This window comes from Manacus candei, unplaced genomic scaffold (genome assembly GCF_025592945.1).
Source record: "Manacus candei isolate 608988 ecotype Guabito, Panama unplaced genomic scaffold, ASM2559294v1 h1tg000003l, whole genome shotgun sequence".
NCBI classification, from domain to species: Eukaryota; Metazoa; Chordata; class Aves; order Passeriformes; family Pipridae; genus Manacus; species Manacus candei.
In genome coordinates, this window is record NW_026138051.1 from 1,315,382 (window position 1) to 1,326,513 (window position 11,132).

Here is an 11,132-nt window from a genome sequence, read left to right on the forward strand (position 1 = left end):
TGTAGCAATTTATCCAATTGTCCCAATTTTTCCCAGTTTCCCAGCCGACTGCCCTAGGGGCTCCCTGCCAGGACCTGGCGTGGTCGGTGCCAGGCAGGACCTGGCAGGGAAAAGCGTGGGCTCACTGGGGGCCTGTGAGAGCCCAGAGCCGCACCGAGGCGCGCCTACCCACCGCCCTGCGCCCACCGCGGGGGTCTCGTGGGGTTCCACAGCCCGGGGATGATCGCGGAGCCCACCGGGCCCGGTGCCGTCCGTCCGACCTCCCCAACGTGGCGCTGCCGCGTTGCCGTTGCCCTTCTCAAGATGGCGGCGGGGCAGGGCCGGGGGTGCCGACGCGCCGGAAGTGGCGTTGCGGGGCGGTCCCGGGCCCGTGATGGCGGAGGCGGGCGCGGGCAGCCCGCGGCTGGCGGAGCTGCTGGCGGCGGGACGGCGGCTCTTGGACGAGGTGGAGGCGGGAGCCGAGCCCTCCTCGGGCGCCCCGGCCGTGCAGGACAAGGTGCGGCAAGGCTTGGATGTGCTGCGGCGTGCGGCCACCATGGTGGCGGAGCTGGAGCTGTTCAGGTGAGCGCAGGACGGGCCGGGGGGTCCCGGGGCCGGGCACGGGCGGGACGGGAGCGGGAACGGGAGAGAATCCCAGAATCACTGAGGTTGGAAAGGCCCTCAAAGACCACCGAGTTCACCCTATGTTCGATCTCCACCTTGTCCCCCAGCCCAGAGCACTGAGTACCACGACCAGTCCTTCCTTGGACACCTCCAGGGGTGGGGACTCCAAACCTCCCTGGGCAGCCCCTTCTAAGGCCCGACCACCCTTTCCAGGAAAAAATTCCCCCTCCTGTCCCACCTGAGCCTCCCCTGGCACAGCTTGAGGCCGTTCCCTCTCCTCCTGTCCCTTGTTCCCTGGGAGCAGAGCCCGACCCCCCCCGGCTCCCCCCTCCTGTCAGGGAGCTGCAGAGCCAGAAGGTCCCCCCTGAGCCTCCTTTTCTCCAGGCTGAGCCCCCCCAGCTCCCTTCCCTGGACTCCCCAGTCTCTCCCGTTGCAGTGAGAACGAGGAGCTGGATGAAGTCGCCTCGGCCGACCTGAAGTTCCTGCTGCTGCCCGCGCTCCAGGGAGCCCTGACGCTGAAGCAGGTGGACCTGAGCAGGCGGCAGCAGCACCTGGAGAGCGCCCGGGATCACTTCCTGCACTTCCTCAAGCTCTGCAGGAACTACGGGCTGGGAACGTTCCAGCTGCCTCCCACCACTCCCGGGGATGAGGGAACCGGGAGCCCCCCGGACTCGGGGAACCCCCCGGGTGCCCAGCCCAACCTGGTGGCCATGGCCATGAGCAGGAATGCCAAGATCGAGAGGTGGGCTCAGGGCACTGGGAAAGGGCCTTGGGAGAAGGGGGAGCTTCAGGCAGGGCAGGACTGGGCAAAGAAGGGGCTGCTTCCATGGGTGTTGGAATAACTGGATCACAAAATGTTCATTTTAAGAGATGTGGCACATTTTTAAATGGTCTGCGTTGTGCACAGGCTGGGGAGGGGAACATTTGTGTCTTTCTGGGCTTTTGATGAAAAACTGCTCAAAACCTTTTAATTAGCTCTGTAATAATTAATCTTATAATTAATCCTATAATCAGTTCTTACAGCACAAAGCCACCCACCTTGGAATTTTCCTACCAGTGGGTTTTTTGGGGCTTGAAAAAGAGGTGCCTTTGTCTTGCTTTGGGTGAGATTTTGCCCATGGGCAGCACTGAAAGATCCAGACTGGGCTGGACCTGCTTAAATTGCACAGATACAAAAATATGATTTATATTCTAACTGGGAGGACTTTGTTTTTTAGAATGACTCTTTTGTACTCCTTGTCCTCTCACCTCCCAAAGGTTTCTAATCCTTGGCTCTTACTGTTCATTCTTCAGGTGACTCAATAACAGAGGGAAGTGGAACATGAGGATTTAGTTTGGAAGTGTATTATATGGGTAGTTCTCCCTTTAATAACTAATTCATGAAAAGGTAAAACAATTTAGCCTGGAAGTTTGTTATATAGGCAGTTCTTCCCTTGAATAACTAATTCTGAAACAGGTCAAGAAATCCAGAAAGCCAAAATTATATTTAAAAAACCCCTGCACACACAAAACCACCTGAGACAGAAGTTGGAAAAGTGATTTATTCTGCTTTTTAAGCATCTTCTTGATATATTTGTCTCACATGAAAGCAATTCAAAATAACCATTCCACTGGATTTTCTCAGGGAAGGAGCTGATGAGTTCAAGTCCTGCTTTCTCCAGGAGATTAATGTTTCCAGGCTTGCCTAATTTTACCTGGAAGGCTTCAGTTTTCAAGAATTATTAATTGTTTAGGGAAAGAATAAAATAATTGAGGCACCTCTAAATTTGATGTGATTTTACAGCTGCTTTTAACAGACAGGAGGGGCTGGAATTCCAACAGGAACCACCATGACCACCACAAAAATTGTATTTTTTATAAGGTTTTCTCTCTTAAATACATGAAATGGCGTTGAACCTCTTACAAAACGCAGTGAGGGCACTGTGACTGGGCTGAGACAGAGAAAAATGATTTCACAATCCCACTTTGTTCCCTTTGGGACAGGTACAAGCAGAAGAAGGAGCTGGAGAACAAGTTGGCCTCCATGAGGAGCTTCGTGGAGAGTGGGACAGCAGATGAGGATCAGATCCGGGAGTTTTACATCCTGCAGATCCAGAAATGGATCAGCACCAGCCTGGAGGAGCTGGAGAGCATCGACCAGGAGATGGTGATCCTGAAGAACAGGGATGTGGCCAGACAGGTACAGGGATCATCCCTGCTGGGATGGACACGGGTGGGGGGAATGAATCCCTGAGGGCTCAGTGGCAGAGGTGGGGTTTTATTCTGTGAATTCTCAGTTGAAATTGAGCTCAGTCCCAGCACAAGCTGATGGGATTTGGTTTAATTCTGCTTTTTGGGTTGATTCCTGCCCTCTCCTGCCACACATTCCAGACAGTCTTGGACTGTGATATGCTGGAGCTAGGAATGTCAGAGCTCAACTGTGCAAAGGCTTTTGCTGGGTTCTGTAGGCCCCTAACTCTGAAGAGCATTTAAATTTATACATTAAAATAAGACCCTTGTGATGTCTTTCACACCCCCACTCCTGGTCTGCAATGTGTCCGGGTGTTACAGATGGGAATATCAGCCTGTTGGAATGACAGAAGCTTCCACAGGCCTCCAGTCCCTGTGCAGAGCGTTGATTCCAGGCTTTATGTCACCTGGAATGTCTGCTGGAAATAACAGCCCCCAATGAGCTGGCACAGCCCTGCCCAGCCTGTTGGCAGGAGCAGATCATTTCTGGCACTGCAGGACTTGGCTCCTCCGTAGTGTCCCGTTGGGAATGACGAGCTCAGGACGCTGCACGTTGGGTCCCTGGAGCAATAAGCAATTCCTGCTCTGAGCTGGTTTAGCCCTGTCAGCTCTGCTTTGATCCAAGCAGGTGTTACAGAGGCACAGGGAGTGATTTGTAGAGGGGCACAGATAGAATTCTGATTTAAACCGTATTCAGGCCTGGATTGTCCATCTTGGGGCACTGCTCTGAGAGCTGACGTGTTTCTCTTCCACAAGACTTTTAATAACCCTGGGGTGGGAAGCAGAGGGTGGGATTCTCATCTCCCCAATGGCCTTCTGACTGTTGTTTGCATGTCCAGGCTCCAGCAGCTCCCCACGGCCCCTCCCGGCCCGTCAGAGCCCCAGTGAGACCTTTCATCCTGACCCGTGACACTGCCCAGGCCAGGTACGTGGGGTTGGGGTTATTTAACCACACTTTGAGGCAGTGCTCTCACATCAGGCCTGAAGTACTGTTCCAAGTGCAGAAATCCAGTTGTAACCTCTGTGTCTGCACCTCTATTTGTGGCACCCTGAGATCCTCGCAAGGAATTTCAGCAGCTAAAGCACAAAATGGAGTAGAAATGAGATTTCCTATCATGCTTGTGGTATGATTTTCTCTGAGCCTTCCATGTCTAGTTCAGTTCTCAGGGGCATCCTGGGGACACTTTCCATTATCCCAAGTTGCTCTAAGCCCCATTCAGCCTGGACTTGGACACTTCCAGGGATGGTGCAGCTTCTCCGGGCAACTTGTGCCAGGGCCTCCCCACCCTCACAGGGGAGAAGTTCTCTGGCAGTGGGAAGCTGTTCACCCTTCTCCTGTCCCTCCATGCCTTGTCCAGAGTCCCTCTCCATCTCTCTTGGAGCCCCTTCAGGCACTGGAAGGCCACAATTAGATCTCCCCAAAGCCTCCCTCAAGCCCTCCTTGATAACATGCCTTAAATCCTTAGTGCAGATTGGATTGTGGAATAGTGCTGTGCCTGTTGTCTGTGTTTCTCTCATTGTGAGGGATCTAACTCTCTTTTCCTGGCTGTGTGTGTCCTGCAGAGTGTTTGGAGCTGGTTATCCCGGCCTGCCCACCATGACTGTGGACGACTGGTACGAGCAGCGCCGGAGGCAGGGAATTGTGTCCGGGCAGAGTGTCCCTCAGAGGGCACCAGGTATGGAGGCAAACGTGGGAATAGGGGATTTGGGAAGGCTCCTGGGGGGCTGAGTGGACAGGGATGTGTGCAGGGTGTGGAACACCCCCTGACTGAGGAAGAGTCCAAGCTTTATTAGGAAAACAACTGGATTGTCAGACTGTGCTTGGCCTTTTGGATGGAGCTTGGAGCAACCTGGTCTAGTGGGGAATGAGACTGGATGAACTTTAAGATCCCTTCCAACCCAAACCATTCCATGATTCTAATCCCTGCTGTCTGCCTAGACCAGCTCTGGGCTGGGCTTCTCCTTGGAGAGCCTGACCTGGGATCTCCTCCCTGTCCCTCACCTCCAGCAGGTGTAAGTGATGAAGAGCTGCAGAAGCAGCAGCAGGAGAAAAAAGAGGAGGAGGATGATGAGGAAGCTCTTCAAAAAGCTCGGAACTGGGACGACTGGAAAGACACACACCCCCGAGGCTACGGCAACCGACAGAACATGGGCTGAGCAGGCCTGGATCCTGGGAGAACTTGGACAGGGAGAGAGAGAGAGAGGAGGGAATACAGTGTACATATGTGGAGCATCCAGGAATCCTCCGGGAGCCGGATCAGAGGAGGACACGTGACCCCTTGCTTTGGTTTGCATTCCATGTCAGACTGGGTGCACTGGTCGTGCTGGGAGGTGCCCAGAGCTCTGTGAGGGTCAGGCTCCCTCTGCGCTCCCAGGCGGAGGCAGCCCTTGGAGGGGGAGTCCATGGATTTGGAAACTGCTCTTTGTATTGTGGGTGGCTGTATTTATTTTTTTTTCTCTATTTTAAGCAAAATAAACTCTCTTTGTGCTGCCTAATTCCTGCTGTGAAATTCCCTTGCTCTTCATCCCGGGCTCTTCCAGAGCCAGTGAGGGCCAACCCTGGTCTCCTCTTGTGGAGCCCACAGGGATGAAAACTGGGACAAATGGTGCCATATTCCAAGGCAAAGTAGTCAGTGTGCTTTGAAATCTAACAGAACAACCCTGATGGGGGGAAAACCTTTTCTGGATCCCTCTGGAGATGGTTTAAATGGCTGCTGGCACCAATCCTGGCTTGCTGTATCTGGCACTGACCTGGCACACGGGGTGTGTTACTGGGTAAAGGGGTGAGGAATCACAGCTGGAAGCTCTGTGGGCTGGCACTTTTTCTAAATCTGTTAAAAATATTGGGATGAAAAAGCAAAGTCAGCTTGGCTGGCACTGGGTGTGTCACCTGGAGTGGGCACTGTTACCTGCACAGTGTTTCCTTACCCTGGGACAGTGGGATTCTCACACAATTTGGGGTTTTCCTTCCTATCAGCCTGATTTGGACACAGCTGGGGGGCCAGTTGGGCTGCAGGAGAGCTGAAATGTTTTCCATGCAGCAATCCCTGCTCCTTGGAACTGATCCACACCCAGGAAGCCACGGCCTGCAGTGAATGTGGTCACACCTTCCCAGGTATGGAGTCCCTACAACTCACAGGAGCAGGTTGTGGGGTTTGTGGGTTCCAAATCTCCCAGGAAACGTGTTCCTTACTCTTAACACCACAGGCAATCCTGTACATGGATTTTCCATTTCCTACACTTGATCTTAGCCAGCAGTTCTAGTGAGCACCTCTGGAAAGCAGGATCCCGAGGAGCAGCTTTAGTGACAGTCTCTGTGGATTTTCACTGTTCCTTTGGCTGTTGGCCTGAAGTTCCACCCCAGTACTGATTTTGTGCTGCTCTTATTTCCTTATTTTCTCATTTTCCCCCCAAATCCTCTCCAGGCAGTGCTCCAGGCGGGGATGGAAGAGGAGGGAATGGTGCTGGCTGCTGTTTCTGGTGGCTGCATTCCCGTCGTGCGGAGCTTGGGGATGACGTTTTTGGGTGGCTCTGGGGAGATCACACTGTTTGAGCATGACAGTGTTTGTGACATACCCAAACTGTGGACGGTACCATCCCCAGGGGGATGCAGCCCCCACGGAGCCCCCACCAGCACCGGGGCCTTTCCAAGGAACCCCGACTGCCCGGCACGGAGCAGCTCCTCACCCTCAGTGTGCCCCCTCAGCTTCCCAAGGACCCCCAGCGCCTGTCTGTGCTCCAAATCCAGGGCTGGAGCAGGTCCCTCCCCTGGGCAGCGGCCGGTGGACCTTGGGTCAGGTGGTCAAAGCCTCTGGACACACAGCCTCTGAGATTGCCAAACTCACCTTTCAACCTGCCGAGCCTGCTGCAGAGCTCCCGCCGCCATGAAAACCATCATTGCAGCCTGCTCCCAAAATCTTAGTGGTGAGATATAACCATCTTAGTGGTGAGATATAACCAAAGGGGGCTGGGATGGGGTCTGATGCTCCAGCAATGCCAGGAGCTCATTGTTACTGCTGTCTACTTGCTTTGGAGTGCAGAGGGGAAAGAGAGGTGTTGGGAAAGATTTGGGGATAACTCCAGAGGAAAATATAGAGTTGCTCAACAGGAATGGAATTTCTGACAATGCATTTGGGAATGTTACTCCCACAAGAATCTCCAGAGCACTGCAAATTCCAAATGTTGGGATTTGCAGAGGCTCCTGTTGCTGTGGCCGGGGTCGGCAGCAGAACCACGGGGGTTCTCTGTGTCTGTGGTCCAGATGTTCGTGGAGTTCTTGGGATGGGAGCTAGGAAAAGGAACTGAAAACGACTGTTTGGTGGGCACAAGTTTGCTGGAAGAGCTCTGAGTCTTCCCTGGGGAAAAAAAGGGCTTTGAAAGCTGAGAATGGCAGGGCTGTGTGGGCTTTTGGGGATGTGGGATGGGTGGAAGGGATCTCTCAGAGCCTGTCATGCTGCTTGAGAGAAATGGACAGCACTTCCTCAATGCTGGAGATGGTCCAGTGTTTCATTTATTTCAGTTGTCCCATTCCTGGTTTGGGTTGAGCCAGGTAGAGTTGAACCTCCACCAGCTTCCTGAACCAAGGTTTGGTGGTTCTCCTCTAACCTGGGGGTTCCTGGTCTGGGGAGCCGCAGGGACAGGGCTGCTCCCGTCTCACCCCGAGCATCCCTCTGGCCAACATGCAGATTTTGAGTTGTTTTCCCAAGAAAACCCGGCTCTGGTGACAGTCAGGGGTATCTCTCTGTGGTGGCTGTGCCAGGTGGTCTCGGCCATGGTGGACCTTTGTCCAGGAGTGGTGCTGGCAGAGCCGGCTCCTCGGGCCCATTTCGGGAGGAGGGATGGGGCCGTGTGTGGAGTTTGGATCCTGGCACCCAGCCCAGGATGGTTAATGGTTCACCAAGGTCGTCCAGAGGGAAGGGGCCATGGGGGAACGGAGCAGCAGCAGCTCCAGCATGTCCTGGGCTGTAGGGACAGCTGGGGAATGGCCACCCTTGTCCACCCCAGCTCAGCCCCAGCCGCTGTCCTTGGCACCTGCTAGGGGGTGGTGCCTCCCTGTTGTGCCAGCTGAGAAATCCCCAAATCCTCTGTGAGCCTGAGCGCTCCAAGGAGGGCATGGGAAAGGTCCCAGCCCTTGGGAAGTCGGCACAGAGCAGGATATGCCACTGCGCTCTGCTCTGCTGGTGCGTGGAATGTTTGGGGTTGGGGGGCTCACCCTGGAATCTTCCCCCTGCTCTGTGCCCAGAGCACCCTGGTTGCCCAGGGCCACGTCCTGACATGGTCCAGAGCTCTCTGGGGATGGCATCCCCCATTCCACCCCACCACATGCCATCCCTCCTCACCCAACTGCTCGTCCTTCCCATCCCACCTCCTGCCTCGCCCCATAACCCAGCCCTGGCACCCGTGGGTGCCCCCTGCCAGCCCAGTGGCCCAGGCTGTGTTCAAGCCGTGCTGTTTTGAGCTGGGGCCATGTGTCCCCCCTCCACAGGGAGCCGTGCCAGTGTCCAGGCTGCCCTGCGCACGCTGCTGGCCGTGCCCTGGCCCTCCCAGCGGGACGTTCGCTCTGCGCTCCAGCTCCTCGCCGTCCTGCAGTGGGTGCTCAGCTTCCTGCTGCTGGGTGAGTAGGGGGCTGCGGGGGCCCTGGGGGTGGGCACACACCCGCTCACCCCGTGCCTGGCCCCCACAGGAACCGTCAGCCTCGTGGTGCTCATCTACCTGCTGTTCACCAGCTTCTGGCTCATCCCGGTGCTCTACCTGGCCTGGATCATCTTTGACTGGGACACACCGGAGAGAGGTGGGGTTGGGAACATCCCCCTTCCTCTGACTTTGCAGCAGGATGGGGGGTGGGGTCCCCCCTTCCTCCAGGTCCCTCACAGCAAATGGGGAGATCATGTCCCACCTGCTCCTTCCCTCTGCTCCCACACCATCAGCACCGTGGTGGGAACAGGGATGCAGTGGGTCCATGGGGAGTGTTTCCCATGGATCCCGCTGCCCACGGGGGTGGGTGTCATCTCCTGTGGTCCCTCCCTGGATTGCAGGTGGCAGGAGGCTGCCATGCCTGCGGCGATGGACTGTGTGGAACCACTTTCGGGATTATTTCCCAGTCAAGGTACAGTGCCAGGACAGGATATTCCTGCAGGTGCTGGTGGTGGCACCACCCAAAAGGAGGTGCCATGTCCCTGTGACCCCTTTTGTCCCCACAGCTGGTGAAGACACACGATCTGTCCCCCAGCCACAACTACATCATCGGCTCCCACCCCCACGGCATCCTCTGCGTCGGCGCCTTCTGCAACTTCATCACGGGCTCCACGGGCTTCGAGGAGATGTTCCCGGGAATCCACTCCTTCCTCACCACCCTGGCTGGCAACTTCCGCCTGCCCCTTTTCCGGGAGTACCTGATGAGTGGGGGTGAGCAGCCCCTGCCCAGCCCTGCCGGCAGTGCCCGCGGGCAGGGGGTCCCTGCTCCCTCTGAGGGAAACACAGGAGTGATGGTGCTCCCAGGAGCAGGCAGGGCAGGGATGGAGCTCTGCCTGAGCTCCACCTTCACCTCGCCTGCACCCTGCCTGCACCCAACATACACCCTGCCTGCACCCTGCCTACACTGCACCCTGTGTACACCCTGCCTGCATCTTGCCTGTGCTCTGCCCACACCCTGCCTACACCTAACATACACCCCACCTCCACCCTTTCTATACCTTACCTACACCCCACCTGCACCCTGCCTGCACCCTGCCCACACCTTACCTGCACCCTGCCTGCACCCTGCCCGCAGCAGGGGGTGCCCTTGTGCTGTCCCTGCCCTGGTCCCACCCGGTGTGATCCCTCGTGGTGTCCCCGGCGGTGTCCCCGTCCCTGGGCGCTGTCCAGGCGGGCAGTCCCACAGCTCGGGTGCCGGTTCCTGCCGCAGGGCTGTTCCCGGTGACCCGCCGTGCCATCGGGTACCTGCTGTCCCAGAACGGCACCGGCAACGCGGTGGCCATCGTCATCGGCGGCGCGGCCGAGTCACTGTCCTGCCGGCCCGGCATCACCACACTCATCCTCCGCCACCGCAAGGGCTTTGTGCGCATGGCCCTGCAGCACGGGTGGGTCACGGGTGGGCACAGGGGGGTCACGGGCACGGCCACCCCCGTGGGGGACTGGGTGTCCTGGCACCCCGTCACTGCCCACCGTGTCCCCTCCACAGGGCCTTCCTCGTCCCCTCCTTCTCCTTTGGGGAGAACGACCTGTTCCGCCAGGTGGTCTTTGAGGAGGGCAGCTGGATGAGGAGCATCCAGCAGCGCTTCCAGAAGATGATTGGCTTCGCTCCCTGCGTCTTCTACGGCCGCGGCCTCACCTCCAGCCGCTCCCGGGGCTTCCTGCCCTACGCCAGACCCATCACCACCGTGGGTGAGTAGCTGGGCTGGGGGGACCCCCGAGGGTGGGGCAGAGCAGGGACACCCCGCTGGAAGGCACCGCTCGGGCCGTGTCCCCGTGAGCCGAGCGCGTCCCCAGGCCACGGGTCTGACCCCGTCCTGTCCCCTGCCGGCAGTGGGGGAGCCGGTGGCAGTGCCCAAGGTGCAGAACCCGAGCCGGGAGTTGGTGGACACGTACCATGAGATGTACATCCAGGCCCTGCTCAAGCTCTTCAATGACAACAAGACCAAGTACGGGCTGTCGGAGACGGACGAGCTGCACATCCTCTGAGTGCCCCCGGCGCCGGCAGCCCCATCCCGGCTCACCAGGGCTCCTGGGGGGGGATTTCAGCCGGCCCGGCACGGGGGACACACGGGGCACAGTCCCCACCCCAGCCCTCCGCTCCTCTGGCCCAAAAACCTGAGTGGGAGATGGGAGGAGAGGAGGAAGCCAGGGGGAGATTGGGAAAGGGTCCCACTTGGAAGGGTTTTGGAGGGGCTGCAGGTGACACAGCTGTCTCCTGGCAGGGGCTGGGGTGAGGCTGAGGGCCAGTGATGGGCACAGTCCCCCCAGATAACCAGGTCACCACGAGCTGAGGGAGGGGGTGGCATGAGAGGAGAAATCAAATAGGGTCTTTGGGGTGGCATCCTGATGGCACGTGGGACCAGCCTTGGGGGACATCCCACCCTGGGGTCGAGGGGGAACACTCCTGGACTTGGGGACCTGTGGAATTGGCCTCAGCCAGGACCACGTGGTCTCAGATGAGCCTTTTCAGGTGCCTCTGTCCCCAATACAGGTTTCCAACTCCCCTCCCCTGTCTGTGTGTGTTCTGGGGGTCGGGATGGGCAGGACTGGGACAGACCTGTGGACCTGCCACTCACTGTGTCCCCTCCCAGGGAGGTCCATCTCCA

At 57.4% G+C, this 11,132-nt stretch overlaps 2 protein-coding genes across 3 annotated transcripts; both read left to right on the plus strand.

Moving 5' to 3' along the window:
* The first annotated feature begins 349 nt into the window (after window positions 1-349).
* On the plus strand, window positions 350-5,328 carry IGBP1 (immunoglobulin binding protein 1). Of its 2 annotated transcripts, none has more exons than XM_051789659.1 (6): window positions 350-561; window positions 1,040-1,345; window positions 2,587-2,782; window positions 3,672-3,757; window positions 4,396-4,508; window positions 4,844-5,328. In XM_051789659.1, the coding sequence occupies exons 1-6, from the start codon at window positions 374-376 to the stop codon at window positions 4,987-4,989; spliced, it is 1,035 nt and encodes a 344-aa protein (XP_051645619.1). In that variant the 5' UTR covers window positions 350-373; the 3' UTR covers window positions 4,990-5,328. The 2 variants fall into 2 exon arrangements, with proteins under 2 accessions (XP_051645619.1, XP_051645609.1); XM_051789649.1 differs by having other exon boundaries at window positions 351-561; window positions 4,841-5,328.
* Window positions 5,329-6,423: 1,095 nt separating this feature from the next.
* On the plus strand, window positions 6,424-11,030 carry LOC127470259 (diacylglycerol O-acyltransferase 2-like). The gene is made up of 8 exons (XM_051785552.1): window positions 6,424-6,756; window positions 8,318-8,446; window positions 8,516-8,623; window positions 8,868-8,938; window positions 9,033-9,237; window positions 9,737-9,911; window positions 10,013-10,215; window positions 10,358-11,030. The coding sequence occupies exons 1-8, from the start codon at window positions 6,717-6,719 to the stop codon at window positions 10,510-10,512; spliced, it is 1,086 nt and encodes a 361-aa protein (XP_051641512.1). The 5' UTR covers window positions 6,424-6,716; the 3' UTR covers window positions 10,513-11,030.
* Window positions 11,031-11,132: the final 102 nt, after the last annotated feature.

Coding starts and splice junctions, on each gene's coding strand:
- IGBP1 (XM_051789649.1), top strand. CDS start 374: ATGGCGGAGGCGGGCGCGGGCAGCCCGCGGCTGGCGGAGCTGCTGGCG. Junction 2,783..3,671: donor ACAGGGATGTGGCCAGACAG/GTACAGGGATCA, acceptor TTGCATGTCCAG/GCTCCAGCAGCTCCCCACGG. Junction 4,509..4,840: donor TGTCCCTCAGAGGGCACCAG/GTATGGAGGCAA, acceptor CCTCACCTCCAG/CAGGTGTAAGTGATGAAGAG.
- LOC127470259 (XM_051785552.1), top strand. CDS start 6,717: ATGAAAACCATCATTGCAGCCTGCTCCCAAAATCTTAGTG. Junction 8,939..9,032: donor GGGATTATTTCCCAGTCAAG/GTACAGTGCCAG, acceptor TTGTCCCCACAG/CTGGTGAAGACACACGATCT. Junction 9,238..9,736: donor GGAGTACCTGATGAGTGGGG/GTGAGCAGCCCC, acceptor TTCCTGCCGCAG/GGCTGTTCCCGGTGACCCGC.